The sequence below is a fragment of the Chelonoidis abingdonii genome, chromosome 7 (assembly GCF_003597395.2).
Source record: "Chelonoidis abingdonii isolate Lonesome George chromosome 7, CheloAbing_2.0, whole genome shotgun sequence".
In the NCBI taxonomy this organism is placed as follows: Eukaryota; Metazoa; Chordata; order Testudines; family Testudinidae; genus Chelonoidis; species Chelonoidis abingdonii.
Window position 1 is genome coordinate 88,106,329 of NC_133775.1, and position 26,650 is coordinate 88,132,978.

General features: G+C 39.8%; 1 protein-coding gene across 9 annotated transcripts in view; it reads left to right on the forward strand.

The window, feature by feature from the left end:
- The window catches only part of PWWP2A (PWWP domain containing 2A), a 38,141-nt gene extending 15,183 nt beyond the window's left edge, over positions 1-22,958 (forward strand). For 4 of the 9 annotated variants that reach the window (XM_032794365.2, XM_032794372.2, XM_032794373.2 and 1 more), the window contains one exon: positions 4,605-7,445. In XM_032794365.2, coding sequence (XP_032650256.1) covers positions 4,605-6,291 — 1,687 coding nt within the window. In that variant the 3' untranslated portion in view covers positions 6,292-7,445. Of the gene's footprint in view, positions 1-4,604; positions 7,446-19,378; positions 19,499-21,244; positions 22,121-22,850 lie in introns of those variants that run through there. The other 5 variants (XM_032794369.2, XM_032794368.2, XM_032794370.2 and 2 more) reach the window with 5 other exon arrangements.
- Positions 22,959-26,650: the final 3,692 nt, after the last annotated feature.

The following is a 26,650-nucleotide window of genomic DNA, read 5'->3' on the forward strand; positions in this document are numbered from 1 at the left end:
AGTTAGTTCCTAAATTAATTTGCTGTCCTTTATTGTTTTTGTTTGGGGAAAGAATGTCTTAATAATAACCCAATATCAGCTAATCAAACTATTATTGTCCTCTTTAGGAAAAATGGCTGGGTTATTGGCTCACTGAGACAGTAGACACAAATCTCTCTAAACTAGAGACAAGGAAAAATATAGAAGTGGACCCCAGGATCTGGAGATGGGTAGAGGAGGAAGGTGAAGTGTCAAATGGCTACATTGTGGTACTTTCCTGTCTGGATATTGCCACTTGACAATGTAGCCCCCTCATCTCAGTCTGGTCTGGTAGCAGTTTGGGGCTGACACTTATCAGAAGCCCATGTATGAAGGGGTGGGTAGATGTGGAATGAGTGGATATAACAAAGAGGGAAGAATCGAGTAGATAAGATAGAAAAATAAGATTTTAAGAATATGCAAGTAATTTTTGTGGGGGAGATAAACAAGAGACAAAATATAGGAGAGGTGGTAAAGAGCATAATTGTGACTATAGTAAAGAGATGGTATTTCTCTGGTGTGAGAGGCCAGCAGCTGTCTGACTGATTAACCCCACCTGCCACACTTGGGAGAAGAGCTGAAACCTAATGGTCTGTTCCTCATAAAAAAAAAAAAGGAGCAAGCAGCCATAGCCAATAGAGGCTGGAGCTACTGTTGGAAGGAACTGCACCCAGAAACAAAATGGACAGAAGAGAGACAAGAAAATCCTGTTATCACAAAGGCTCTGAGGTAAAAGTCAGGAACTTCTGGACTGAGGAACTTCTGGGCTTGAGGGACAGACTTAGAAATTTTGATCTGGTTTTGTTGCAGAAACCTGAAATAAAATAAAAGAAACTCAAGAACTGACCCTGTTGGAAATGACCTCACAGAGTCCAGGAAAGGCTCACAAGGAGAATGCTGGCTCAACCAGAACAAGCCTGGGTCCAGCCGGAAGAGAGGACTATAAGAAAGGCCCCAATCCTTTACAATAATGTAGGGAAAGAGGTGTAAAGAGAGAACACATTGGAAAACACTAGGGAAAAAAACATTATCTTTAAGAAAAATACTTACATGGAAAGCTTATCTAGGGTTTTTAGTTACCGTTATCAAGAGTACAGCTCTCTTGTCCTTTTAAATTGTAGGGTCTTAGTGCATGGCAGGTAATGTACTATCATATCTTGTCTGGTAGGTTTACTTCTTGGGATAATGTCGATTGTATGCATTTTTCAAGTTGTGATACCTTAATCTAACTGATCAAAGAGTGGATACAGATCTTCCTTAACAGCATGGAAGAAATTAAAGTTTCTTGATAGCAGTGACTGTGTAATGCAGTCAAAAACATTGCATTTTAAGTATTGTGAATTTAATAGCTGATATTGTAAATACTTTCCTAAAATTTAACTTTGCAGTGAATAAATTACCTCTGAGCCTCAACAAGACCAGAGTGCTACTTGTGTAATGTAAGTATTTTTTGACCTGATAAACATAATGGTCCATTTGGTGGACCTTTAAGGCAGTTAGAAGCTCAGATTTTCAAAAATGAATCCCCAGTGGATTTATGCCAGGTGTACCCTTTCTCCAAATAACTATAGAGGTATTTGTTCTTGTCTGAGTGTGTATATAACGTCTGAAGCTTTTAATAATGAATCAGAGAAATAGTTAAAATGAACAAAAAGAACAGGAGTACTTGTGGCACCTTAAAAGACTAAAAAATTTATTTGAGCATAAGCATTTGTGGGCTATAAATTTGTTAGTCTCTAAGTGCCATGGGTACTCTTGTTCTTTTTGCTGATACAGACTAACATGGCTGCTACTCTGAAGCCTGTTAAAATGAAGTGTTCTTCTGAATTAATAGAGGAGTGTCTAAACTTTAGCTATTAAGCAAGTCGAGCCCCCTGAACTGAATTTCAAAGGGAAGCTAGTTTATTTTGTGGGGAAGGGAAGAGCAATACACACTAGCATGTGTAGAGGTGCACTGTACTGCTTAAACCAGGGGACCCCAACGCGATGCCCGTGGGCACCCTGGTGCCCGCCGGGGTGTCTAAGTGCACCCGCGTACTGGCCAGCAGATGAGCATCAGCTGAAATGCTGCCAACAAGCGGGGCCATCCAGAGGTGTCGCCGCCAATATTCGACAGTACTTCGGTGGCGATGCCTCTGGATGACCCAGCTTGTTGGCGGTATTTCGGCGGCGACGCTTATTGATGTTGCCGCTTGCCAGCGGCATTTCAGCGGATACTCGTCCACTGCCATGGTCCCCCATGGCTCATCGTCTGGCGCCCGCCGCACAAAAAAGGTTGGGGACCACTGGCTTAAACTGTGAACACATACTATTTTTGTTCTCTTTCCTTATAGCTCAAAAGTCAGATGGACAAAACAGTAGCTGATGTGTAGGTAACAGTCATGACTATGTCAGTATGTTAGTTTTCTGTAAGTTTTCGGGTGTTTACTTTCAGCACTTTTGTGGAAACCAAACTCCACTGAGGTTGCTCTTCCTCTGCAAAATTATATATGGTCTACAACTGGGAGGAATAGTAGCCCAGGTCAGTTTGGATGCAGCGTATTCATTTCAGATTTGTCTGAAGTTTGCTTTGTTTATAACCTCTAACTTTTTTTTACCACATGTAATCAGTATGCATTAAAGTAAATCAGTAAAGACTTATGTTGACAATGTAAAGAATCTTCTACTACATACAACGCCCTGTTTCATAATAGAGCAACATGCTTGCATTTAGTTAAGCTGTAAGTGACACTGGTCTATAAGTACCTGACTTCATTTACTGCAATTATGCACTTAGTTCATGTTGAGAAGAAAGAATGGTACAGCCAACACTAATGTATGCTGCATGACAGCCTCTTATCTATGGGCTTGTCTGAACAGCAGTGGTTTGCTCAAGTTAATGTGCTCAGAGTGGTTGGTTAGCAACTAGTGAGCTGTAACTATCTGTTGATCCCCACTGCATATTAGCTCATATGAACCTCAGTAGCGCTTGAGCTTCAAACCATATGCCTAATGGTGTAGCTAGCTTGAGTTTAAAATACCACTTAACTTGAGCTAGAGAGCTTGTGTTTGAATTGAAATCAAGTTAGGGGCAAAACTGAAGTTACGCCTTAAGCTAATAAGGCAGTGATGTGTAAACAAATGGAAAAGAGTTTAGCCCTACAAGCTTCAGTTTTCTTTAGGGATATTTGAAAGTGGGTAGGTAGTTATGAAACTTGGGAGATTACTATTTCTCCCACTTGTTTTTGCCTCACAGGTGGTTTAGAATGACAAAACATGGCTTTCTCTGTATAGCGTGTGGCAGGAAATGTTGCATGCCTATGGGTAGTCACTGCAAAAGCGTGTTGCCCAGTCGAAATTAAGCCAATGTCTACTCTCCTTTCAGGGATTTCTTTTGCATTGGATTAGAATTAAGCGTTTGGGTCTGCTGCACATACTCCACCAAAACAGTTGTAGCTGCAGTATAAGTCTTAAAACTTGGCTAGGGCTAGCTGGGAGAAATAGAATGGCATAAGACATGCTGTGAGGTGGTGGAACAGAAGGGAGAGCATATTTGTACTAAGTGTATTGAAGTAACAAGGATATCTTTGTCAGAATAGACCCAAAGTCGCTTGACGTTCTGTCTCAGACTGTACGTAATGCATCAAATGATCAAATACTGTTCTTAAGGAAAACTTCTTGTGTATGAAGCATAAAGTTTGCTATCACTTACATTTTATTTTATCCATTATAACAGGTACTAGCATGTATATGTTGAATACTTTTAAAACATACTGAATCTGCTTGTATAACTCTCAAAGAATGTTCTAAATATTTTTGTATTTCACAAAAGACTTCTAAGAATTACGTGCCTCAATTGGATTATCATGCTATTTAATTTGTGCTGACTTTCTGGGGAGGTAATAAATCCACTCTCCTTTGGAATTAGTCATCTCTCAGCATTCATTTTCTGTAGAACTACAAAGTAGATTAGTGAGATCTTGAGACTAGACCAGGGGTAGGCAATTTATGGCACGGGTGCCGAAGGCGGCACGCAAACTGATTTTCAGTGGCACTCCTGGCCACTGGTCTTGGGGGCTCTGCATTTTAATTTAATTTTAAATGAAGCTTCTTAAACATTTTAAAAACCTTATTTACTTTACATACAACAATAGTTTGTTATATATTATAGACTTATAGAAAGAGACTGTCTAAAAACATTAAAATTATAACTGGCATGTGAAACCTTAAATTAGAGCGAATAAATGAAGACTCGGCACAGCACTTCTGAAAGGTTGCTGATCCCTGGACTAGACTACAGTAATGTGTGTTTAGGGCTACTTGTAGCAACCACTTAAACTGTAGCTACAGCATAAATTGGTACTACTGTTTAAGATTTGTTCATGAGTCTGGAGCCTGTGTTCAGTGGTTTATACTAACTATATATTGTTAAAGGTATAGGTCCGGTGTCTTGTTTTGAGGAGGAGAAAAACTACATTCTTACACTCTGGATAAATAGCTTAATGTCTTAAAAATAGCAATTCCTTAGCATGGACGTCTTAAAAATATGTTTCAGTGTAGTAAACAAATGAAGACACTTACAATTATCGTTTTTTTTCCCCTTTAAGGTTTGGACCCCATGGAATCCCTGTGACCATATTTCCTAAAAGGGAATACAAGGATAAACCTGAAGCCATGCAGCTCCAAAGTAAACCATTCCAAGATGAGACACAGGTGAAGTGTGAAGCCAGTGGTGCAGTCCCTGATGACTCTTCTTCTCCCATTCAGCCATCAGAACCTAGCCTTGCAAAAAGCCTATGGACTTCTAAACCACCTCCCCTCTTCCATGAGGGAGCGCCATATCCTCCTCCTTTATTTATCAGGGACACGTATAACCAATCAATACCTCAGCCTCCGCCCCGAAAAATTAAGCGGCCCAAGCGGAAAATGTACAGGGAGGAACCCACTTCTATTATGAATGCTATCAAATTACGACCGAGGCAGGTCTTATGTGACAAATGTAAAAACAGTGTTGTTGCAGAAAAAAAAGAAATTAAAAAAAGTGGCAATGCAAGTGACTGCTTAAAATATGAGGATCATAAAAAGCGAAGAAATGAGAGTGTAACTACTGTGAATAAAAAACTTAAAACTGACCATAGAGTAGATGGAAAAAGCCAAAATGAAAGCCAGAAAAGAAATGCTGTGGTCAAAGTTTCAAATATTGCCCACAGCAGAAGCAAAGTAGTTAAAGTTCCTGCTCAAGCAAACACTTCGAAAGCTCAGTTAAATACTAAAAAAGTTCTCCAGAGCAAAAACATGGATCATGCAAAAGCTCGGGAAGTTTTGAAAATGGCCAAAGAGAAGGCACAAAAGAAACAGAGTGCAACTTCCACTTCCAAAAATGCACATTCAAAGGTCCATTTTACACGACGTCTTCAGAACACCAGCTCAGGTTCCCTTCCACCCCGATTGCGTTTAAAACCACAAAGGTACCGGAATGAAGAAAACGACTCATCTCTCAAGACAGGACTTGAGAAAATACGGAGTGGCAAGATGGCAGCTAAGCCCCAGTCTCGCTGCTCTTCCACCCGCTCAGCAGGTGAGGCCCCTTCAGAAAATCAGAGCCCCTCAGAAGGCCCTGAAGAGGCCAGCAGTGAGGTTCAGGACACGAGTGAAGTGCATGTAACTGTTGATCAGGATGAACACCAGACATTGGGCAAGAGAGGCAGCAAAAGCAATATAACAGTTTACATGACCCTTAATCAAAAGAAATCTGACTCTTCCAGTGCATCAGTGTGTAGTAGTGATAGCACAGACGATTTGAAATCCACCAACTCAGAGTGTAGTTCTACTGAAAGCTTTGATTTTCCTCCAGGCAGCATGCATGCACCTTCCTCCTCCTCCTCCTCCTCTTCAAAGGAAGAGAAAAAGCTCAGTAATTCCTTGAAAATGAAAGTCTTTTCCAAAAACGTCTCTAAATGTGTCACACCAGATGGCAGGACCATATGTGTAGGGGACATTGTTTGGGCCAAGATTTATGGCTTCCCTTGGTGGCCAGCCCGTATTCTTACTATAACTGTGAGCCGGAAAGATAATGGCCTTTTAGTTCGACAGGAGGCCCGCATTTCGTGGTTTGGGTCCCCAACAACATCTTTTCTTGCTCTTTCACAACTGTCCCCCTTTTTAGAAAACTTTCAGTCGCGCTTTAATAAGAAGAGAAAGGGCCTTTACCGCAAGGCCATCACAGAGGCAGCTAAGGCTGCTAAGCAGCTGACTCCCGAAGTTCGGGCCCTGCTGACACAGTTTGAAACGTGAACGTGGAAAGTAAGGTAGGCAAGAATTTGGAGGCTCCACAAATTATATAGCCTAGTTAGAGAGCTACCATGAAGGACTTGGCCAATTCAAAATGTTGCACTCAGTTGGCTGCTCTTTTTATACTAAAATTGTTCTGATTTGTAGCAGTTTCTTAAAAGCTAAACTAAACAAATTGAACATGCAATCAAAATTAATCTAAAATGAGAACTTCAGTATTTTTCAAATGAAAATCTTTTTTTTTTTTTTTTTAATTAAAAACTCCTCCCATGCATAGGAGCCATAGCCTCAGCTGAAAGGCAGTTTATTTGCAGGGAATTTTTAGTAGTTTCTAGCCGGTATGTATCTAGTCACTATATGGCAAAGGGTAAACAAGGGATGGAAGTAATAGCTGTGACCTGGGTGGCCCACCAGGGAAAGTGCAGAAACTTAAGCCCTGTTTATGTTGGCCTTTAAACCTTGTTTCAACACTTCTGCATTAAGTAGCTTCTATACATATATCTGGTCAGTGTGAATGGGGCCAAAGTGAGTTCAAACCATGTTTAAAAACATGCTTGGTTTCATCCACACCGGCCAGTTTAAATTATGTTACAAACTAATTTAACAAAACCCTTTAAATAGAGTTTAAAGGCCAGATTAAATGGCGTCTTGGTGACCACTTTTTTCCCAAACACTCAGCCTTTCTATGCACACAGGGGCACAAGTATGACACTTCAGGGTCTGACAAGCTGAGGGGATGCCTCTTGCTCAAAGGCGAAGCTGAAATGTTACTCAGTATTTTGGGATCAAGGGCTGTTAATGCTGCATAGGTGTGAATCATAACTTCCTGTCTTTCTTCCACTGAAAAATCTTCCAGGCCACTTGTCTGGGAGTTTAGAGCAAGAGAGGTTTTGTCTGAGTGTGTAAATAATTGATTGCTGAAATTAGTCAGATTTTCTTCTGACTAGTTGTTCCTAAATTCTTAGGATACGTCCTAGTAAATTACACTTTGTGAATTGTCAGATGTGTAATTGTTGCGTTTTGGATGTATCTAACTAAATATTTTTTTTAATATTTCCGTTTTAAGGTATCTGTTTGCAGGTCAGAAAATGAGAATATGTAATTGTGTAATGCTCTGAAATGTACAAAAATTGTAAATAAAATTGACTAAATCTGAATTACTTGTGTGTGTTTCTCAAAAAGCTTTGAAAAAATTTTAGGGTGTTTTCTGTGTACATGATATTTAGAGGAGACACCCCCTTTTAAAATGTAAATTCTTTCTCATTCAGCACTTCTAAAAGATCATTTGCTGTAAAGTATTATTGGTATATACTTAGTGTTCTAATTTTGAGACTAAGCATTCATCTGTTTCCCCAGAAACTGGCTCTTGTAGAGAGCTCTTGTCTTAGGTAAAGCTTGTCAAATTATTTCTCCATAAATTCAGTTCTGTTCCATAGATTTGAATAAAGACAGAAAATATGACTTATACAGTAGGGAAGTGTTTTCAATCACCATTTTTTCCATCTGTCAAAAGCTAATTAAGCCCTATTTCCACTATTGTTAGCTACTCTTGCATGTCTGTTGCTCAGTGTTGGGGCATTTTCATGCAGTTGATTTACATTTTTCCTTCCTAGTTTTGGTCTATACCTGACCATTTGAGTTACTATCTTTTTTATCCTGTTCCAGCTTTACACAATCTTATGAAGAATTTGGCTGCCTTCACTCCAGAGCAATTCCTATCCCAAGTTTTTCCATTTTGCCCATATTGGCAAAGCAGAGATGAGGAATACAAATTTAAACTTAAATTGAATGTAGCTGTAAAACTAAAACACACAGTGTCAGGATTTAGTGATTGAACCCATTAAAGAATCTTTATTGTGATGCACTTTTAGAAAATTAATATGCTGCCTTGCAACTGACAAGTCAGTTGGGTTTCCAAAACACTGAGTGTCTTCCAACCTTGTTCAGTTACTCTATCATCAAGTTCATGTAACTACTGAATATCTAGTGTGTTTGAGAAAACAAACAAACCACATAAATACACATTGGTCCAAATTGATTTTGCTCAGATTTCCTGAGGATCTCCTGAGGATCTCACCTGTGTGATAGATGCTAATTAACTTTCCAACTGTACTAGGTTTTTTTCCCTGAACAATTAAACAAATTCTAAGAGGTCAGTCAATGCTTTTTGAATGTAATAAACACACAATGAAAATTTTCATAATGTGAAATCCTATTTCACTCTTGTATTTATATATTCTTTCCTGCAAACAGAAACAATTACAGTATTTCAGTAAATAAGCCTTACTTTGTGATTTTAAAGCAGGCTGTTTTCAGAAGACAAAAAATTCACACTGTGGTTTTTTTAGACATCTCTATGTGTATAGAGCAGATACCTAGTTTATCAAGCAGCTCAAAATGAACTGATCCCACATCATAAAAGCCATCTGATGTTCTGAGCCAAAAATCTGAGGTAAAATACTTTGGATATTTAACTTGCTGCAACTTTTTAAAATATTTAGAACTTTTTGGATAGTATCTTCTGTAATACATTTACTCCTCACTTAATGTTCCTCAAAAATGTGACTGTAAGCACATCGATATTAAGCGAATCCAATTTCCCCATAAGAATTCATCTAAATAGGGATGAGGGGGCACTAGGTTCCAGGAAAAGAGATTTTGCCAGGCAAAAGACGTTATATGTGGTTTGACTCACAGCTGTGACTAGGTAAGTGAATATCCTTTGGCCCCAGAGCTCTGGTGAGGGTGTGGGCCAACAACATCCCCCCTCTCCTAGGCCTGCTGAGTCCTCCCTGTCCAAACTCTGCGGGTTTGGGCTCAACATGGGAGCCTGGCAGAGCAGGCAAGCAGCAGCACATCAGCTGAAGTGACACTGTGCTGAATCCTTCCCCAACACCCGATGGAGATGTGTCTGCAAGCCTCTGAGCAGCAGATCACACAAATGCCTGCTCAAGTTAGTCACTGAACTCATCTCCCCCCACCACCGCCAGGTTCTGGGGAGACCAGTCATCTCCTAAGGGAACCAGTCTGCCAGATTGCATGGTACGCTTGGGACACACAACACAGAGGCACTTGGCCTCTAGATCCCTGGACAGCTGGAGACAGCCGTAGGCTTCTGGGGCCACAGGCGCTGACATTTCAAACTGCCAGGGGGAGCTTGACACCCTAGCTCTACCCCAGGCCATGCCCTCACCCCACTCCTTCCCCCAAGGCCCCGCCAACCTCTTCCCATCCAGTTCTGCCCCTGAGCATGTCCCTCTCCCTCCCTGCATGCCATAAAACAGCTGATTGTGGCAGGTGCGGAGAGGAAGAGGGGAAGTGCTGATTTGTGGGGGTGGTGGTGGAGGTGTTAGAACATTGCGCAACTTTAAACAAGCATGTTCTCTAATAGAACAGCAGCTTGACAACTTTAAGTGAGGAGTTGCTGTACAATATAAGAGTAGCATAGTACTAGTGTATATAGTCAGTTCAGAGGCTTTGTTCAGTGAGATGGGAAAGAAATCTATATCAAATATAAGTTCACAAGAAACTCTGTGTGCGTGTCTTATGTAATGGGTGGTCATCATGACACACACACTTTGTAGTGAATGACTTTTTATAATACAGATAGCACAAATCTTGCACATATACTATTAAGAACAAAAACTGTTCTCTAGTATAGTACTTAGTCTCATAACCTAAAACCCATCAGTTCTTTGTACCACAACACTTCATATGAACAGCCTAAAATGCTTGCTTAAGTAAATTTCTTACTTTCACCACTGTCTTCCTTTTAAATCATGGAAAAGTAGCTGTGGTGTACTCTCCGTCCAAAGATTTAGTTGAGTTAGTGGTGGAGCAAATGTTAAGGATTGTTAAAACTTTTTAACTGTAAACAGCTGCAACTGTACCTCATACCTTATTACCTTGTCCTTGGGGACTATTAAGTGATAGAAAATTTGAAGTTAATCCAATGCAACCTGCTCTGTACTTGCCAGAAATTGTTTAATGTGTTCACCGGATCCTAATGGATGTTTCCACTGTGAGCACAGGCTGTGCTGTACTTGTGGTTTTCAGTATATTCACAATCTAATATCTCAAATCAATTTTAGATCATTTTAATGACTCACAAATATCTGATAGTAGGTGCATTTGTTTTTACAGTGCTTGGATGGTGCATCTTGTGTAACTAAGCTATGTAATTGATAGTGCACATGGTGCTGCTGGAATCAGAGAATAGTAGTTAAAAGGGAGCTCAAGGGCATCTAGTCTAACCCCCTGCCAAGATGCAGGATTTATTATGTTTAAACCATCCAAGACAAATGGCTATCCAGCCTCATTTTCAAAATCTCCAGCAAAGGAGCTTTCACAATCTCCCTAGGCAGTCTTTTTCTTTGTCTTACTGTAAGAACAGTTAGGAAGCTTTTCCTGAGGTTTAATCTAAGTCTATGCTGTAGTTTGAACCCATTGCCGCTTGTCCTGCTGTCTGTGGCAAGAGAGAACACCTTTTCTCCATCCTTTTTTTTTAGGCAGCCTTTTAAGTTATTTGAAGACTGCTATCATGCCCCCCTCAATCTCCTTTTTTCCAAACTAAACATACCTGGTTCCTTCAGCCTTTGCTTGCATTCCATCCCTTTGATCATCTTTATTGTTTGCCTCTGGAACCTTTTCAGGATCTCCACATCCTTTCTATACATTGGTGACCAAAATTGGGCACAGTACTCCAGCTGAGGCCTAACCAGTGCCGAAGTGAAAATGTACTATTTGATCATCGATCAGCAGTCTATGTATTATGAAGGAAAGTGTTACACTGCAGTAAAGGGTAGTGGTGATTTGACTAACTTGCTGCCAGCCTAAGAAAATACATCACAGCCAGTGGATTATGGGGGTTGCAATTCTGCAGTTCTTTTTCAGTACATCTGTTATCTACTCAAATTATTTCAAGTGAGAAAATAGGTGGCTGTCAGCCATGAATGTGGATACAAAACATAACTTTGCTTTGAAGGCCTCTAAAGCTAAATTAGAAGCATCTGATGTGAAGGGGAGAGAATATAATCCCAATAAATCCCTGTAAGTATCATTGTCTCAGAGGTTTGGAGTAAAAATAGTCATTCATCCACATATGAAATTGAATGTGAATGTTGTTTGCATCTTCTACTGAGCAAAGTTCTACAGGAAATTAAAAACAAATGTATAAGAACGCTATTTCATTAAATATGAGCTATAACTTTTAATACAGATATTATTTAAAAAACAACATTCATGCTACTTAGCTTCTAATATTTGTCTAGTAAAACAGTTTTTTCATTCAATTTCAGCATTGAAAGGATTTTTATTTGGCTAAACTGTATTAAGTCTAAGAAACGTCAAGATTTTTCAGGGTATGATAAAGCCACATTTAAAAAAAGTGTCTTGTTCTCAGGATAGCCAGACTCTCGCCTTAATGGATCATACCAATGAAAATTGACAAGAGACTTGTAACGTTCAGTGCCAGTTTAAGGTGCAATGCAAGCTACCCCACTTCCTTAAATTTTGAAATGCCACATGACTTGCATGCTATGCTTCAACTTTTGCTTTTGGATGTACAATAGGAGCACTTAATTGGACCAGAGTAGCAGTAGGAAGGTGTGTCACGATGTCCTCTTGAATCATTTACTCATCATCCTGATGGGTGTTTTGTGAAGCAGTGTTAAGAAATAGAATTGGTCTATTTCCTGAGGAGATTAGGAAACAAGCTAATAAACAAGAACAAGCAATGAAGCACAATAAATTAATTCAGTTCCTGTCTCCTTTGATTTATAATTTATTCAAATGGATAATTATAAGAAGGGGCATAAAATATACCTGAGGTTATACAGGCAACTATATAAATCGGAACAGCAGATACACAGTGTCTAAACAAGAAGTAACAGGCATATTAGCAGTCTGTTGTTATGTGGGTAGGAGTTGGCTATTTTGTGCAATAAATCAGTTAGTAAACGTGGAGGTGAGTGAAGTTACACACACCACTTACAATGATGAAAGGTTGAGATGAGATATCTTGTCCCTATTTACTTTATTTTCACCTAGGTGTTGTAAAGATAGCCATAAGAACTGGGCGTTGTGGGACTAGAAGGAGAGCAAAGCTGAATGGCACACAGGATCAGAAATAATGTAGGAGTGGCTTGAGTTGCTTGTGGGATAATAGCTTGTTACACCGACATAAGTGCTATCGTGCACATCGCTATGTCAGCAGGAGAGCTTCTCCCACCGACATAGCTTATGCTGCTCACAGCGGTGCTTTTTTTTTTTTATGCCAACAGGAGAGCTCCTGTCGGCATAGAGTGTCTTCATCAGATGCACTGCAGCAGCGCAGCAGTATCGATACAGCTGCAATGCTGTACATGTAGACATGGCCTAAGACACCTCCTTATCCATCTGTGTAGGCTCCCCACATCATTGGTCTGTGTGTGGTGGGGGAGAGCTGGTGCTTCAGGGTTGTTTCTCCACCTTCACAGGATGGGGAGTCTGGATGTTGTCTTATTTTTCTCCTTCAACCCCCAATCCAAAGAAGCTGGTGCAGAGGGTAAGTAAGCGGTACAAGGTATAGTTTGGACCAAAGGAGATGCAGGAATCAAATGGGACTAGTCCTTAAGGAGCAGATTCACGTCCTGCTCCTGCATTATCATCAGTAATACATTCTGCAACTGGAGCTCAGTTTAATGATGGTGATACATGAACTAAATCCAGCTTACTCTCCCACCTGTATTTGCTTTGCAGTGATAACAGGTATATAAAATAGGGAAGACTGACTGTGATACAGCACAAATCTCTATTGAATTAGAAGTTATTGCTTTTCTGACCTTAACTGTGCCTAAACTTTTTGCTGGGCTCTGGAGAAGATATTTATATTTATTGTTGGTATTTGATTATGCCCTGCCAGCATTTCAAAATTGTAGATACTATGAAACAAGTTCTGATAGTTCCCTTGAAGATGAGCCCAATTGTAGGTGTCTAAGAAGTGTTAGCTTGAGTCTAAGGTGTAATGATGTCTTTGCTCAAGTGTGGCCAAACTGCACATGTGGCTCTTTTACAGTTGAAGTGCAGCTTTTGGAGCCCCACATGTCCCCCTCCGCTCCATTCCTTGTCTACCGGATGGGGGGCGGGGGCGAAGCTAGGGGCTTCTGTCCTGGGGCATGTTGGACAAGCCTGCTGGGGCTCAGGACGCAGCCTTCCATGGGGCTGAAGCCAGCAAGCATGCAACACGTGGCTAAAGCCCTGGCAGGCACCTCCTGGGGGTCTGAAACCCTGAGACCTCCCTCCATGCAGGACAGAAGCCCTAGCAGGCATGCCAGGTTCTGGAACTTCTGAAGATTATCTCATGCGGCTCAGAGGGTCAGTAACTTTGGCCACCTCTACTTTCACTGCTTTGTGGTTCTATCAAGAACAGAAGAAATACTTTTTAAGGATCAATAAAAATATATCTTCAGAATATAGTGACATCTGTGTGAATAAGCACTTCATAAAGAATTGCATGTTATTTAATAAAAGCAGCAAAGAGTCCTGTGGCACCTTATAGACTAACAGAAGTATTGGAGCATGAGCTTTCGTGGGTGGATAGCCACTTCGTCGGATGCATGCACACACATATGCATCCGACGAAGTGGGTATTCACCCACGAAAGCTCATGATGCAATACGTCTGTTAGTCTATAAGATGCCACAGGACTCTTTGCTGCTTTTACAGATCCAGACTAACACGGCTACCCCTCTGATACATGTTATTTAACTCATCATTTCAGTATTGATATTAATAAAGTGCATGTTAGGACCTGTTTTTCTAAAACATCCAGCACTAAAATTAACCTTATGTACTAATTTATTTTCATAAAATATCTGGGTTGGAAGGGCCCTCAGGAGATCTAGTCCAACCTCCTACTCAAAGCAAGGCCAGTCCCCAGACAGATTTTTGCCCCCGATCCCTAAGTGGCCCCCTCAAGGATTGAGCTCACAACGCTGGGTTTAGTAGGCCGGTGCTCAAACCAATGAGCTATCCCTCCCAATGAATGATGAAAAAACTAGTAACATAGTTAAAATTCTCTGTCTTAGTGGTCTTTCTGGACAGGATCCTGGGTTTAATACCTTTTTAGAGATTTAGATTTGATTGGTTGGAATATAATGGAAGAGCCTTATACCGTCTCAGAGAATTACTTTTCACAGGAAGGTAAATGTGTACAGCAAGTTTCATTATAGCTGCTGGAATTGGAAATGGACCAGTTGCCTTTTGCTGACAGGTTGAAACCGTGTGATCTATCAGGGACATTCATGAAATCTTAATTTAAAGGTGATTGGCAAAGAGAAGAAAATATTCATTGCACCCTTTTTATGAATTAAGGAGATTCCTACCTTGTTTCTCTCCCATGGGAAAAGTTATTTTCTCTTATTTTTTCATTAGAAATTATAGGGCATATGAGGATTTCTTAGTAGACTATGGAATTCTAACATCAAAAGAGGAAGAGATTTTTTGTCAGATTGGTGGTGGTGTTGATAACACGGTTGCCTGGAAGACAGTGGGGAGGAAAGCTTGCAACCAAGGGCTGAGGGAGCTGCCACTTACTTCAATCTTGTAGTTCTCCAAGGAGTCTCTAGAAAACAAGGGAGACAAAACTTGATGTGAAAAATGCCTCTTCTCAAAAACAAATAAGTTTTCATGTCATCTTTATACACCAAAAAAGGAGAAGAAAGGGTGCAAACACATTTAATTTCTTTGCAGGCTGCCTTTAAGAATGAAAATAAAAATGGCTTTGGGCCAATGCTTGCTTTGAGGCTGGAATATCATGTTAACATGATATTTTGCTGGGATTTTCCAAACAGTTTAAGGGAATTGGGTGCCTAATCCCATTCAAATTCAATGGGAGTTGGGCATCAAACTCTCTTAGATGCCATGGAAAATCCAGGCTTTTATTTTTAGCTGTCCGTTGAGGTTTCAGAATATATCACAGCTGGTTTTGCTATTTTTTGGAAATTCTTCTCAGTGTGTATGTTTGAGTGAGTGACAACTGATGTAAAGTAAGGAAAATATGAATCTGTTGATGGGTTGGCTGTAATTTAGTTAAAAGCACTACATTTTCTAAAATAGGCTTGGGGGAAGGGATGCAACAGCCAGACTTACTTTTTTGTAGTTCATTAATTGGAGAATAAAGTTAACCTCATTCCAAAAACTGGTTAAAAGATGGGTGTTTATAAACTAGTAGCAGTAATACAGAGTGTACTGCTTCTCCTGGGGTGTGGTTTTATATGTAGCAAAACTTTACTGTTAGTGTTCTATGCAGAAACAGACAATTGGGTAATTGTAAGTGCTGTTTTAAAGTTTTGGGCTTTCAGATGAGAATCAAGGCTCCTTTCTCTTTTTAGATCCTCACTCCCTTTTTTAGGCACACTAGGAGGGATATTGAGATTTTAACTTGCCTTATCATTCTGAGCTGCTTTTTCTCTTTCTGCCTCTTCCCCTTGCTGACTGCCATTGTCTGCTTCAGAATAAATAGTGTGCCACCTCTAGGATTCAAGGCCACCTCCAGAGAGCGTACATTAAAAAAATTAGAACCTGTATTACGGTGATCGCACTAGTGTAACTGTATCACTGCTGACTAAGCTACAGGTATCGGCATAGGTCAGGTAGAGCACGTTTACACGATACAGTGGTAAAAGTGCCTAAGCCCTGTCTATACTAGTCCTGCAACAGTAGCTTGCAGTTGCTTTGATAATTATACTAATTTTTCTAATGTGGACACGGTGAAAGAATATTGCATTACTTTTATCCATAGTCTCTAGCAGTCCACAGAAATAGGGCCCTCCCAAATTCACGGCTGTGAAATCTTCTTTGGTCTTTTGTGTACTTTTACTGTATACTATACAGATTTTACAAGGGAGACCAGTGTTTCTCAAATTGGGGGTCCTGACCCAAAAAAGGGTCATGAGGGGATGTCACAAGGTTATGGTAGTGGGGTTGCAGTATTGCTACTCTTATTTCTGCACTGCCTTCGCAGCTGGGAGGCTGGAGAGCAGCAGCTGCTGGCCAGGCGCCCAATTCTGAATGCAGCACCCCGCCAGCAGCAGCACAGAAGTAAGAGGGGCAATACCATACCATGCTACCCTTACTTCTGCACTGCTTCCTTCAGAGTTGGATCAGGACCCGTACAGTTACAATACCCTGAAATTTCAGATGTAAATATCTGAAATCAGGTATTTTAAAAATTGTACATTTCTATGACTGTGAACTTGACCAAAATGGACCATGAATTTGATAGGGCCCTACACATAAATAGTCCCACCGAACTGCCTAGACCACTGTAGGTCTGCTAATAGCAGTCAAGTGCTGCTGTCAAAATGTCTTTGCTATCAGAGATTTTCAAATCACTGATTATATGATGCAGTGAAACCCACTGAATGAAATAACAGATAAAATAGCTAAACAGCTGCATTCACAGGGGTGATGGCATTTAAGGACACAGACATTGTACCGACACAGGCAGCTTAGAAACGTAGAAGCATTGGCCTCTGAAGATCCAATCACACTTCATTCTTTTCAGCAACTCCAGTTTTCAACCATTCTTTGTACCTTTTGTCCTTTACCTCAGTAGTCAGCATTTTGCGTAACTCACGATAAGGGATTCCTCAGCATAAGAAATGTTCCTCCATGGTATTTGTTTTGCGGGGCCTGGAAGGAGAGAAGGAAATGTGTGACAGCAATATGTGGTTTCATTTTGTAGTCAGTAAATTTTAAAGAGACTGTGATTCTCCACTCTTGCTGTCAGGCCTTGTCTACAAACAAAAGTTGTACTGATTTAAGTAAATTGATTTAGAAACCAGCAAAGTTAAATTGGGGCAGCCCCTGTGTCTGGATGCTCTGCAGTTGGTTTAAGTCCTTATATCAATTTAACAAATTGATTCCTTACCGAAGTTCTTTAAATCAGTGTAAGGCACTCTTAAACCAATTTAAGGGTACTTTACTGGGTGGTTGCCCTGACTTAACTACGCTGATTTCTAAATCAATTTAGTTAAATCAGTATAACTTTTATGTGTAGACAAGGCCTCAAGAAGTGAAAAGTCTTTTTTTGTTGTTGTTGTTTTGTTTTTTTTGTGCCGCTGTTTTCTCATTACCAGTAGCTCTCATTAAACCTGTTTGCTGGAGCATAAGGAACCTTCTACTAACTGATTTAGAAAATGAATCACAAGTGATTTCCTAGATGCTTGTTCTACACTATTTTTTCAGTAATGCTGGTGACAGTACAGCTAATATAGCTGTTGTGCTCATCTGATGTTTTTGAATAAGAATTTGAGGCAGCAAGAAGAGAAGCTCTGCAATGATAAGAACTTATTTTGATATGACTGGTTTGTTAGGAGTGGACTCGGTGAATCTTTTTGTTCGTACAGCATCTGACACACTTGCACCCAACCTGGTTGTGGCCTTTAGGTGTTACGGCAATTTACATGTTTAATAATAATTAATAATAGCTTTATAGTGCAGGGAGTGGGCTGGTGATAAGGCATCCTAAGTGAAATTTCTCATCAAGATTAATAAAACACTGGACCAGTGTCGGCTGGCCCAGTAATCACTTTATAGAAAACTTAAAAAAAATATTTTCATTAACCACTAGGAGAGCATTGCAAATTCTTGAACTCTACAAATTAGCAAATGAACAAACTCAAGAAAATAAAATGTATCCTATTCATTCATTTTGCCAGTTGTAGTTTAGTTTTAATTATGCATTATAGTACTTCACATACTGTAGTATTAGTAATATGGGAGCTCACTAAAACACCTACCTTTAAATCATTAGTGGGAGGGAGGTAAGACCATCAGGTTTTGGGTGGGTGGATTAGTAAGGTTTTACTGTATTTAGAAGCATTATTTCTTGTAAATCTGTTTTTCTGGATTTACCTTTACTTGTCTTTTTACTGAGTATCTTTGCGTGAAATCAGGACCCTTGTTTCCTAAGAGAGAAACTGCCCCATTTGCTTTTTCACTATGTGTGATCATAATTTTCTGTCATACCGTACTCATGTCAACAGACATGGATATCCTAGGCGGAACATTTTTTACTTCAGCTGAAGAATTGTTTGAAGGACCACATGCTCTCTTAAAAAATAAAGATCAGGGAGGATTTTTTAAATGTGATTGCTCTTAATAAGGAATGAGAAGCAAAATACAGAAACTGATAGTTTATTTTATATCTGTTGGTTTTTTAAAGCAAATTACCACAATTAAGAATACAAGTTTTGGTGGTTTGTACAAATACAACGTGCAGCACTGTGAACTGTTTTTACACATATGTAGAGCCCTAGGTAAGACATAATCTCAACTTCCTCCCTCTTTAAGATAGGCTTTTCAAGATCTGAAAAACAGATTGGTGTCCTTTCTGTGGACCTTCTTGGAAGGGAGAGCAGCAGGTATTTTCATGATGTCCTTTCTTACGAAGCAAGAGAAATCTAGAACAGTGAGCATAGTGATGGTCAACCATGGATGTAGGTTAACAGTCACTCTGCCACAGTGGCAAGTCAGCTTTTTAATTGCCACACCCTGCTTTTGAATATAGTGAAAAAACAAAATGCATGGGCCTGATTAACTTCTTCCCTGCTCCTTATGTTGAGATTTACACCAGTGCAAAGTGGGTGTAAAACACTACCCGATCAAAAGGTAGTGCTTTAGGCTTCCTTGAAAGGCATAAATGACAGCACAAGGTGCAGGTCCACAGTGAATCAAGCCCAGTGACTTTCAGTTATTCTAGATAATTATTTTATCACATTGGATCTAATACAAAGTCCTATGTGTATAATATATAAATGACGTTTACTAGAGTCTAGTTCTGTTTGCTATGTTATTTCTATGAGAGAGACTTGAGCCCTGCAAATTCAGTCTAGTTTAAGTTCTTAAAAGGTTGTTGATGCCTCCTTATTTTCCATTTGGTTTTCACTACTTTTTCATGTCGTTTCGTTCTTTCTGTAAAGCTAAAGAAGTCTAGCTGGAAGGAATTCAGGAAGACAGGCAACTAAATTGTGATTTAAAAAAGAAAAAAAAAAACACGTCATGAATGAATGCTCTATTTTTGTTAACTTGGTCTTTTCTACCATAGGTCTCAACAAATGGCAGCATATTACATCAGACAGTGACGAGTCCTGCTGCTCCCTTACAGTATCTGACAGACCACTGTGGATTCAGATAGGGGGCATTGAAGTTAACAGTGAATTGGCAGGTCTGTCTGTTTTAAGCCCTGCCTAAAGTGAAGGAGGCATTATGTCATCAATTAATCATCCCCCAAAACAAGTTAAGATAGAGCTGATGAATTCTTCACTCACTTAATTTCCTACTTCCATTTGAACGTGGCGCACCTGTACCTCATGTACAGACAGTACATTTCAGCTGTTTCCACTGACACATACTTGGTGATAAGGTTGATGTGTATTAGCTTCAATTTATTCAAGAAAATTTCCTTTTCACATTGGCTTCCGGGATTTGCATTATATGATCATATTGAAATAACAGAGCTCTGGGTAAAGGTAAAAATGTTTTATAACAAAATGAGTACTGTATCTTTTAAAATGAGGATCTTAAGGTCACTTAAGATAAGGACATTTTTTCATAGCGTCGACAACGTCTTAATAGAGACAGTCTTTTGGACATCTGCCTTTCCATTTGTGATCATGTGCACTGCCTCTTCCTGCCACTGGCAGTTACATAACATACTGGTGGCTACTACAGCAGTGGCTTACCTGGACAAGTAAAATTAGGAAAGTATTTAGTGTTGTTTAAGTTGCATTTAATGTGATTTAGCAGCTGGAAACGAGCAGAATTAAAACCACGTGACCAGCCAGATCTCTGCAGGCCTCTAGAAAGTGGTCCATGGACCACAGTTTAGGATCCACTGCTCAAAGAACATGTTTGATTGTCATTTTAAAGATTGACATTTTTTTCTTCCTAATTCCCCAGTCTAGGAGAGCATCCATATCCTGGATAGCACTTAACTTTAAGCATGTGCCTTAATCCCGTTGAAATCAATGGAATTTAAAACACATGCTGAAAATTAAGCAGATGCTTAAGTGCTTTCTTGAATTGACATCTAAATTAGTATTTGTTTGATATGGATACATGCATATTTTTATGCATTTTTCTTTACGGTTTTTTATAGAACAGTGTTGGGTGTTTCTGACACAATAAATAGAGCTGATTTGGTATGTTGCTTTTACTTCACAAGAAAAAAGTTATGGTTTATGGACTTGGAGGAGTTTGATCCACTACTATCCCATTTTGTTAGGTCTAGTTATCCAGACATGTTTTGGGTTGTTCTAAAAATAATGTAAGGAGTTTTTGTGGTCAGCTGGTACTACAGCAGTTTGTGGACTATTTTAAAGGACTTGAGGCTAGACTAGCTATTATGAGGTAAGGTAAAAGGCAAAACTGTGTGCTCCTTTAGGGTCCAGAATGCTCTGTTAAGCATCATTTAAAGGAAGCACATGGCCTTAAACTTAAATTAGAATGGCTACAAACACTATTAAAGGCCAGTAGAAAACCACATGGTTTGTAAATGCCATCTGCCCATTACTTACTTTAAACAAACAGTAATGTTAACGTACAGCTTAGACACATTGGGCCAGATTCTTCCCTCATTTACTCCTGTGCAAAGCCCCTGAAGTTAGTTGACTGATGGTGACAGTATTCCTGAAGAGTAAATGAGGGCTGAATTTGGAATATGGATTATTGGCTGTTCATCTACTGACTGATTTGAAGACACAAGGTCCCTCTTCTATATGTGTTTGTGCTGCTGAGTTTTTGAGCAAAGGCATTTAAACATGTTGGGAAAAACTATAAGCTTAGATTTTTATAGTGTTGTTGAATTTCCGACAAGAATTTGTTTCTGTAATACTTAAGGTATGGAGGTTTCCATCAGAGAGATTTCCTGGGTGCAGTGATGCTAGTTAATACAATGCTTATCTAATCCTAGGCTGCTGCTATAGTCCTGTGCTGCCCTGGGCCTGCCGGCATGGAAGAGCAAGACCCATACTGTGTGTTAGGCATCCTATCATATTTTTGAGATTAGAAAGTCTATTTTAACATTTGTGGAAAGCAAATGTAAATTTTTCTTCATATTCTGTGCACAGTGACCTGCACCAATGGTAAATGTCATTTGATTTCAGTTACAAAATAAACTTTGCAAAAATCAGCACTTGCTCCCTATGCGGAAGTATAAGATTAGCATCCTTTTCTTTGTAGAAGCTCTGCTTGCTCAATTCATTCAGCTCTGAAGGGCATATGGACTTGATTTTCTTGCAGACAGAACGTAGTACCCAAATGGAGGATGTATCATATATTAAAACTAATGCAACAGATTTTTAGCCAAAATGCCAAGATGCAGCAATTGGATGTATCTCAGCTTGGATCCACAATTCTATTAAGCCTCATAATTGCTCCTCGCTTCCTCCCCTTCGTGTCCAATCACTCCCAAATTCCCACTCCATCTGACTTCCCTTTACTGCAGGGCAAAGGACATAAAATGAGCTGTTTTTCAAACTCTTATGCTACTATTAAAGTCAACTTTCCAGGCACAGTAAGCACCTTCAGACTGAGAAGTTCCTTAGTATATACCCCTTGCCCACTCCTATGTCAGATCATTATTCTTCTGTTTTTCATCCCTCTCTTCTCGTCCCACCCCTATGTATCAAGTGATTTCTCAAGCTTCCCTTCCCCTCTCTTCTCTGAAGTTACTTCTTTTCAGCAACAGCCTCAGGCCTTAGGCCACCCATGGTCTTTTCTGTTAATCAGGATGTATTGTTTAAGGCATTGTGTTGGAGGGAGTGGAAAACATATTTATAGCTATCTAAAGCAATTCTAGTCTGAGCAAGCTCCAGCAGGACCGTAAAAAGAGCCAGCACAACTGGGCAGGTTTTGCTGGAACCTCCTTCGCTTTCCTAACCAGACCTAAATGGCAGGTGCTCCTATACTAATAACACTGAATCTTTGTAATATGCTAAGTGCTTAGCTACTGGCAATGGTGTTGTAGAAGAACTGTTTATTGCTTGGATTGCTTCTGTTCAGTTGCCATTTTCATCTGTGTGTCGTGGGGCAACTGTAGACTGAACCAAGTGGTTGCTGAAAGGCAACATGTTCGGTAGCTTTATTTTTGCTGCTCCATTGCATGCCTTCAGGTTCTCTGTAGCCAAGTACAAATGTGTTGACACTCATGAGTTATATATCAGTGAGTTATACATGGTCCCAAAGGCATTGTATATTAATCATTCCTATTTGATTAATAACCCCTAAGCTTCTCTGAAAATTTAAATTAATGCTTGATGTTGAAAGTGGGTGAGATTTAAAATGGGCTGGGCAGGTGGCTTGGGCTTTTAACTCCAAACAGATGAGGGATCTGTTCACTTGCATATGTTTTATAACAATTTTAAGACCACCCTCCACCCCCTGGCGTCTCTTACTGTGGAATGCACCAAATGTAACAGATGAAACAATAACTGTTCTGGTCACCTCAGATTCTGCTTGCCACATATGCAATACTCTGGAAGAAGCTTAACTATTTTCCCTTTCTCTCCCCTTTTCAGCTCAGAGACACTAGGCACCCGCTGTTTTTATGGAACCTCACCACACTGCCACGAGGAACACCAGCTCATCAGGAATGACAAACATTTGAGACTGAATTGTCATATTTTTCCTCTGAAATTTTAAACAGAGGGAAAAGAGGGCAGGGTGAATGTGTTAAACAAAACCACCCCCACTAATCCTGTTGGGGACCTGTATCTATTGTATATTTCCTTTGAAGTTTAAAAAGATGTTAGGAAATATTTTATAAAACTTTTTTGCAATAAATGACGCATGAGATGGGGAGAGACTATACGAAGTGTTCATGCAAGGAACCACTTGAATTATTAGTATGAAGAATCACTGCGAATAATTTTTTTTTTTTAATGTGACGGTCTAATCAATATGTTTGACAGGCCCCAGTGATGGAGCCAATTGCCTGGAAAGATGACTGTAACTTTTGAACTTTTGTTTTGATTCTTAGCTTTAGCACTGCATTTTCCATTCTCCAAGGCTTAGTTAGTATTTAGTATGGGTGTTAGCAGAGCTATAACCTGTGATCTAAAGCATGTCTGAAAGCAGCTGTATTGTAAAATATGAACAGTCTTGTTAAATGAGACCAATGTTTCCAAGAGAGGTGATGGGCAGGATGACAACAGTAACTCCATGTTTCTGTAATTTATGGGAAAAATCTTCTGGCATGAAAATGGTTGTTCTATTCTTATGCTGATGTAACACTTTGGGAATTGAGGATTGTTGGAAACGTATCAAGAAGGGCTACATCTCTGACAGCATAGTCATTTCGATTTGCTTGTGATGCTATAGCAGTACGGGATTCAAGAATGGATACTGATAAGATAGGATAGCAGTCGTTTGCCAGGTCATTGTTTTCCCAACCCCTCCCCCTTCCAGCCCAGAATAGAGCTCATGCAGGCAGCTAGTACAGCAAGAGTTTCCATTAGTAGTTCCAATGGTAGTTGATTTAATAGAATCATAGAAATGTCAGGCTGGAGGGGATCTTGAGTGTCCAGCCCCCTGCTCGATTTGCATTGCCTCAACTTCTTTGGATACCATTAAATCAAAATTAGAAGGCCAAATCTTTTAACCTCTTTCTTCCTTTCTCCAAAAGATGTTTAGTAATAGTTATTTCAGCTGAAGCTAGTGAATGTTGACCATACTGCTAGAATATTAGCTTGTTAATTTATTTGCCACTGATTGTTTTAATATTGTGTGCACGTTTTCTTGACAATATGGTTTCCTGTGCTATTCTTAATGATAGAAGGGGATTCACTGGATGCCTGACTTGGGAGAATAAATATTTATTTTGGAGAAATGAAAATGTGCACATAATCTAAAGATCTAATAAAGTACAAGTTCCTCTTTCGATGGAAATGCAAAGGCTTGTACTAAACTCTTTTCCTATTTACAAATATTCTGATCTTATCAGGGAATGTAAAATATCTTTCTACAGGTTATCTGCAAAGAGAGCACCTTTTCCAAAAGTCTCTGGTTTCCAAAGGCACAAATATGGTTTCATAACCGGTGTGCATAGAGCATGAATTAAGTAACCTTTGATTTCAAATCATGGTGACCATAGATGTATATTTTTTTCCTCGTTGCTTTGGTATTTGGTAACAAATCCATATTTTTAGCAGAGCAGAGGAAACAATAATCCACACCCAGGAAAGATATATTGGTGGTACATATAGTCAAAGGCAGTTCGATATTAGAGATTTAGTAGTTACTTTGGTTTGATTAGTGGTAACATCATAATTTATTTATAAAACCAGAAACTGAAACCATAGCACCTATTTCTTTAAAAAACTATTTTAGTTGCACATTGCTGTTGTACAGTAGATTCAAATTGTGCTACTTTTCATAATAAACTGCAGGTTTTTTTAAAAATAGAGAATAGTAATTATTGTTCTGCAGTATTCTTCCTTTCTAATGTAGTCAAAGCAGAGGGTCAGCAGTCTGGTCCTGCTCCACTGCCCGAAATATGACCAAGATTTATTATAAATTAAAGCATCTCACTCTTAGGTTACATCTGTACCATGAGCTAGGTGTGCGACTCCCAGTTTCTGTACACATACATGTGCTAATTCTCATGGAGCTAGCGTGAGTATAAATAACAGTGTAGCCGCAGTAGCCTGGATACCAGCAGCAGAGCCATAGCTTCGTGGGGCCTAGAATGTACCCACCAGTCTCAAGCAGGTTTGTATTCAGCAGAGCTAAGCCATGCCGCCGCTGCAGCTACAAGTGCTACCACAGCTACACTCCTATTTATACTCATGGTAGCTTAGGGACACCTCATGCAGGAATGTGTAGGCAAGTTGGGATCACACTCCTAGGTGGTAGTGTAGACATAGCCTTAGAGAGAGGGGGGGACAGGGTGCAGTGAGTTAATGTGCTAGCCTTTTACCTCTGGAGACCAAACCCTGATTGTATTACAAGTAGATGGGGGTCTCATCCCCACTGGGGGAATCACTTTTATCCACGTGAAAACAAAAAACAAAACCACACCAGACAACATGGCACAAAACAGTTTCTGCTCAGGAAAAAGGCCCAGGACTGTAATAGCAGGGTTATTCCATGCTGGGATTGAAATGATTGATGTTGTGTGTGGAAGCCAGTAGTGCCTGCCTATATGACATCTGACTCTTAACCAGTGCTCTTACTGCCTTTCCTGCAGGAGCAGGAGCACACATCAGTTGGAGTAGACAGAACATTATAGTTTGAGAGAAATGCAGATCTCTGCATTGGAGAGTATGGGTAAATTAAGCAAATAGAAAGCTTAAAAAATAGACAAGGTGGCAAACTGTATTTGCTCATAAAAATGAGTTTATTTTCATGGGAAGTAGTGCAGCCATTTTGTTTGAAACCAGATTTTCATTTTGAAGTGAAACTGTCAGGGATATTTTAATGACTGAGAAGTACAGTAATGTATTGCTTTTCACTTTTTGGCTTTAGTTGCTTAATATTTAAGCTTTGCTCCATGCTACCTTTTTGTCTGTATATTGAATGGTCACTATGCCTCCTTCATTTTGTAGACTTGAATGAGGGGGGAAAATTATTCACTTTTAAGGTTTGCTCAGAGGTAAATGTTAAAGAATGTTGTGTAACATTTATTCAAATAAAGCCTTGATTTTTTTTTTCAGCGCTTGTTGAAGGGAAATGATGTGGAACAACATTTCTCTGCTATATTTTTCTTTATATTTCCTTTTCCTGTCTGAAACCAGCAAGTTTTGATTACATCTTACATCTGTTACATTTTCTGAATTAAAGTGAGGATGCTGATCTGCTCTTGAGAGTGCATCCTCCAGCCTAAATTCCTACTTGACTAATGCTGTCCAACTGTGAGTTTGGCCCATGGTGGCTGGTTCATGTTAAATCTTCCTTGACCGGTTGGATGTCTTCCACAAGAAATAGCAAAAGCCCCCCCACAGACAATGACAAAAGCTACTGTGCACCATGAAGAGGCAGAGACAAAGAAAACATGACTGTAATCCATGGCTGCAGTCAAGGAGCACTGGATACAGCTCACGATGGAGGCACACCATGGCAGATGGGGATTGCTGCAGCTGAAGGACACAGTGGCTATACCTGCTGCATTAGCCATAGCAATAGGGAGTGGCATAAGAGCTCTGTGCCATCCAAGAATCCCCCTGTGGAGTGGGAAATTGACTGGTGACCAGCTAATGCTGTCTTTGGTACCACTTTGTTCTGACGGTGTTGCACAAAGCAGCTGGAACACAGGAAAGAACTGAGGCCTTTGAAGAACAAGCTCTGTATGCTATTCAATCACTGGTTTCTTGTGATATTA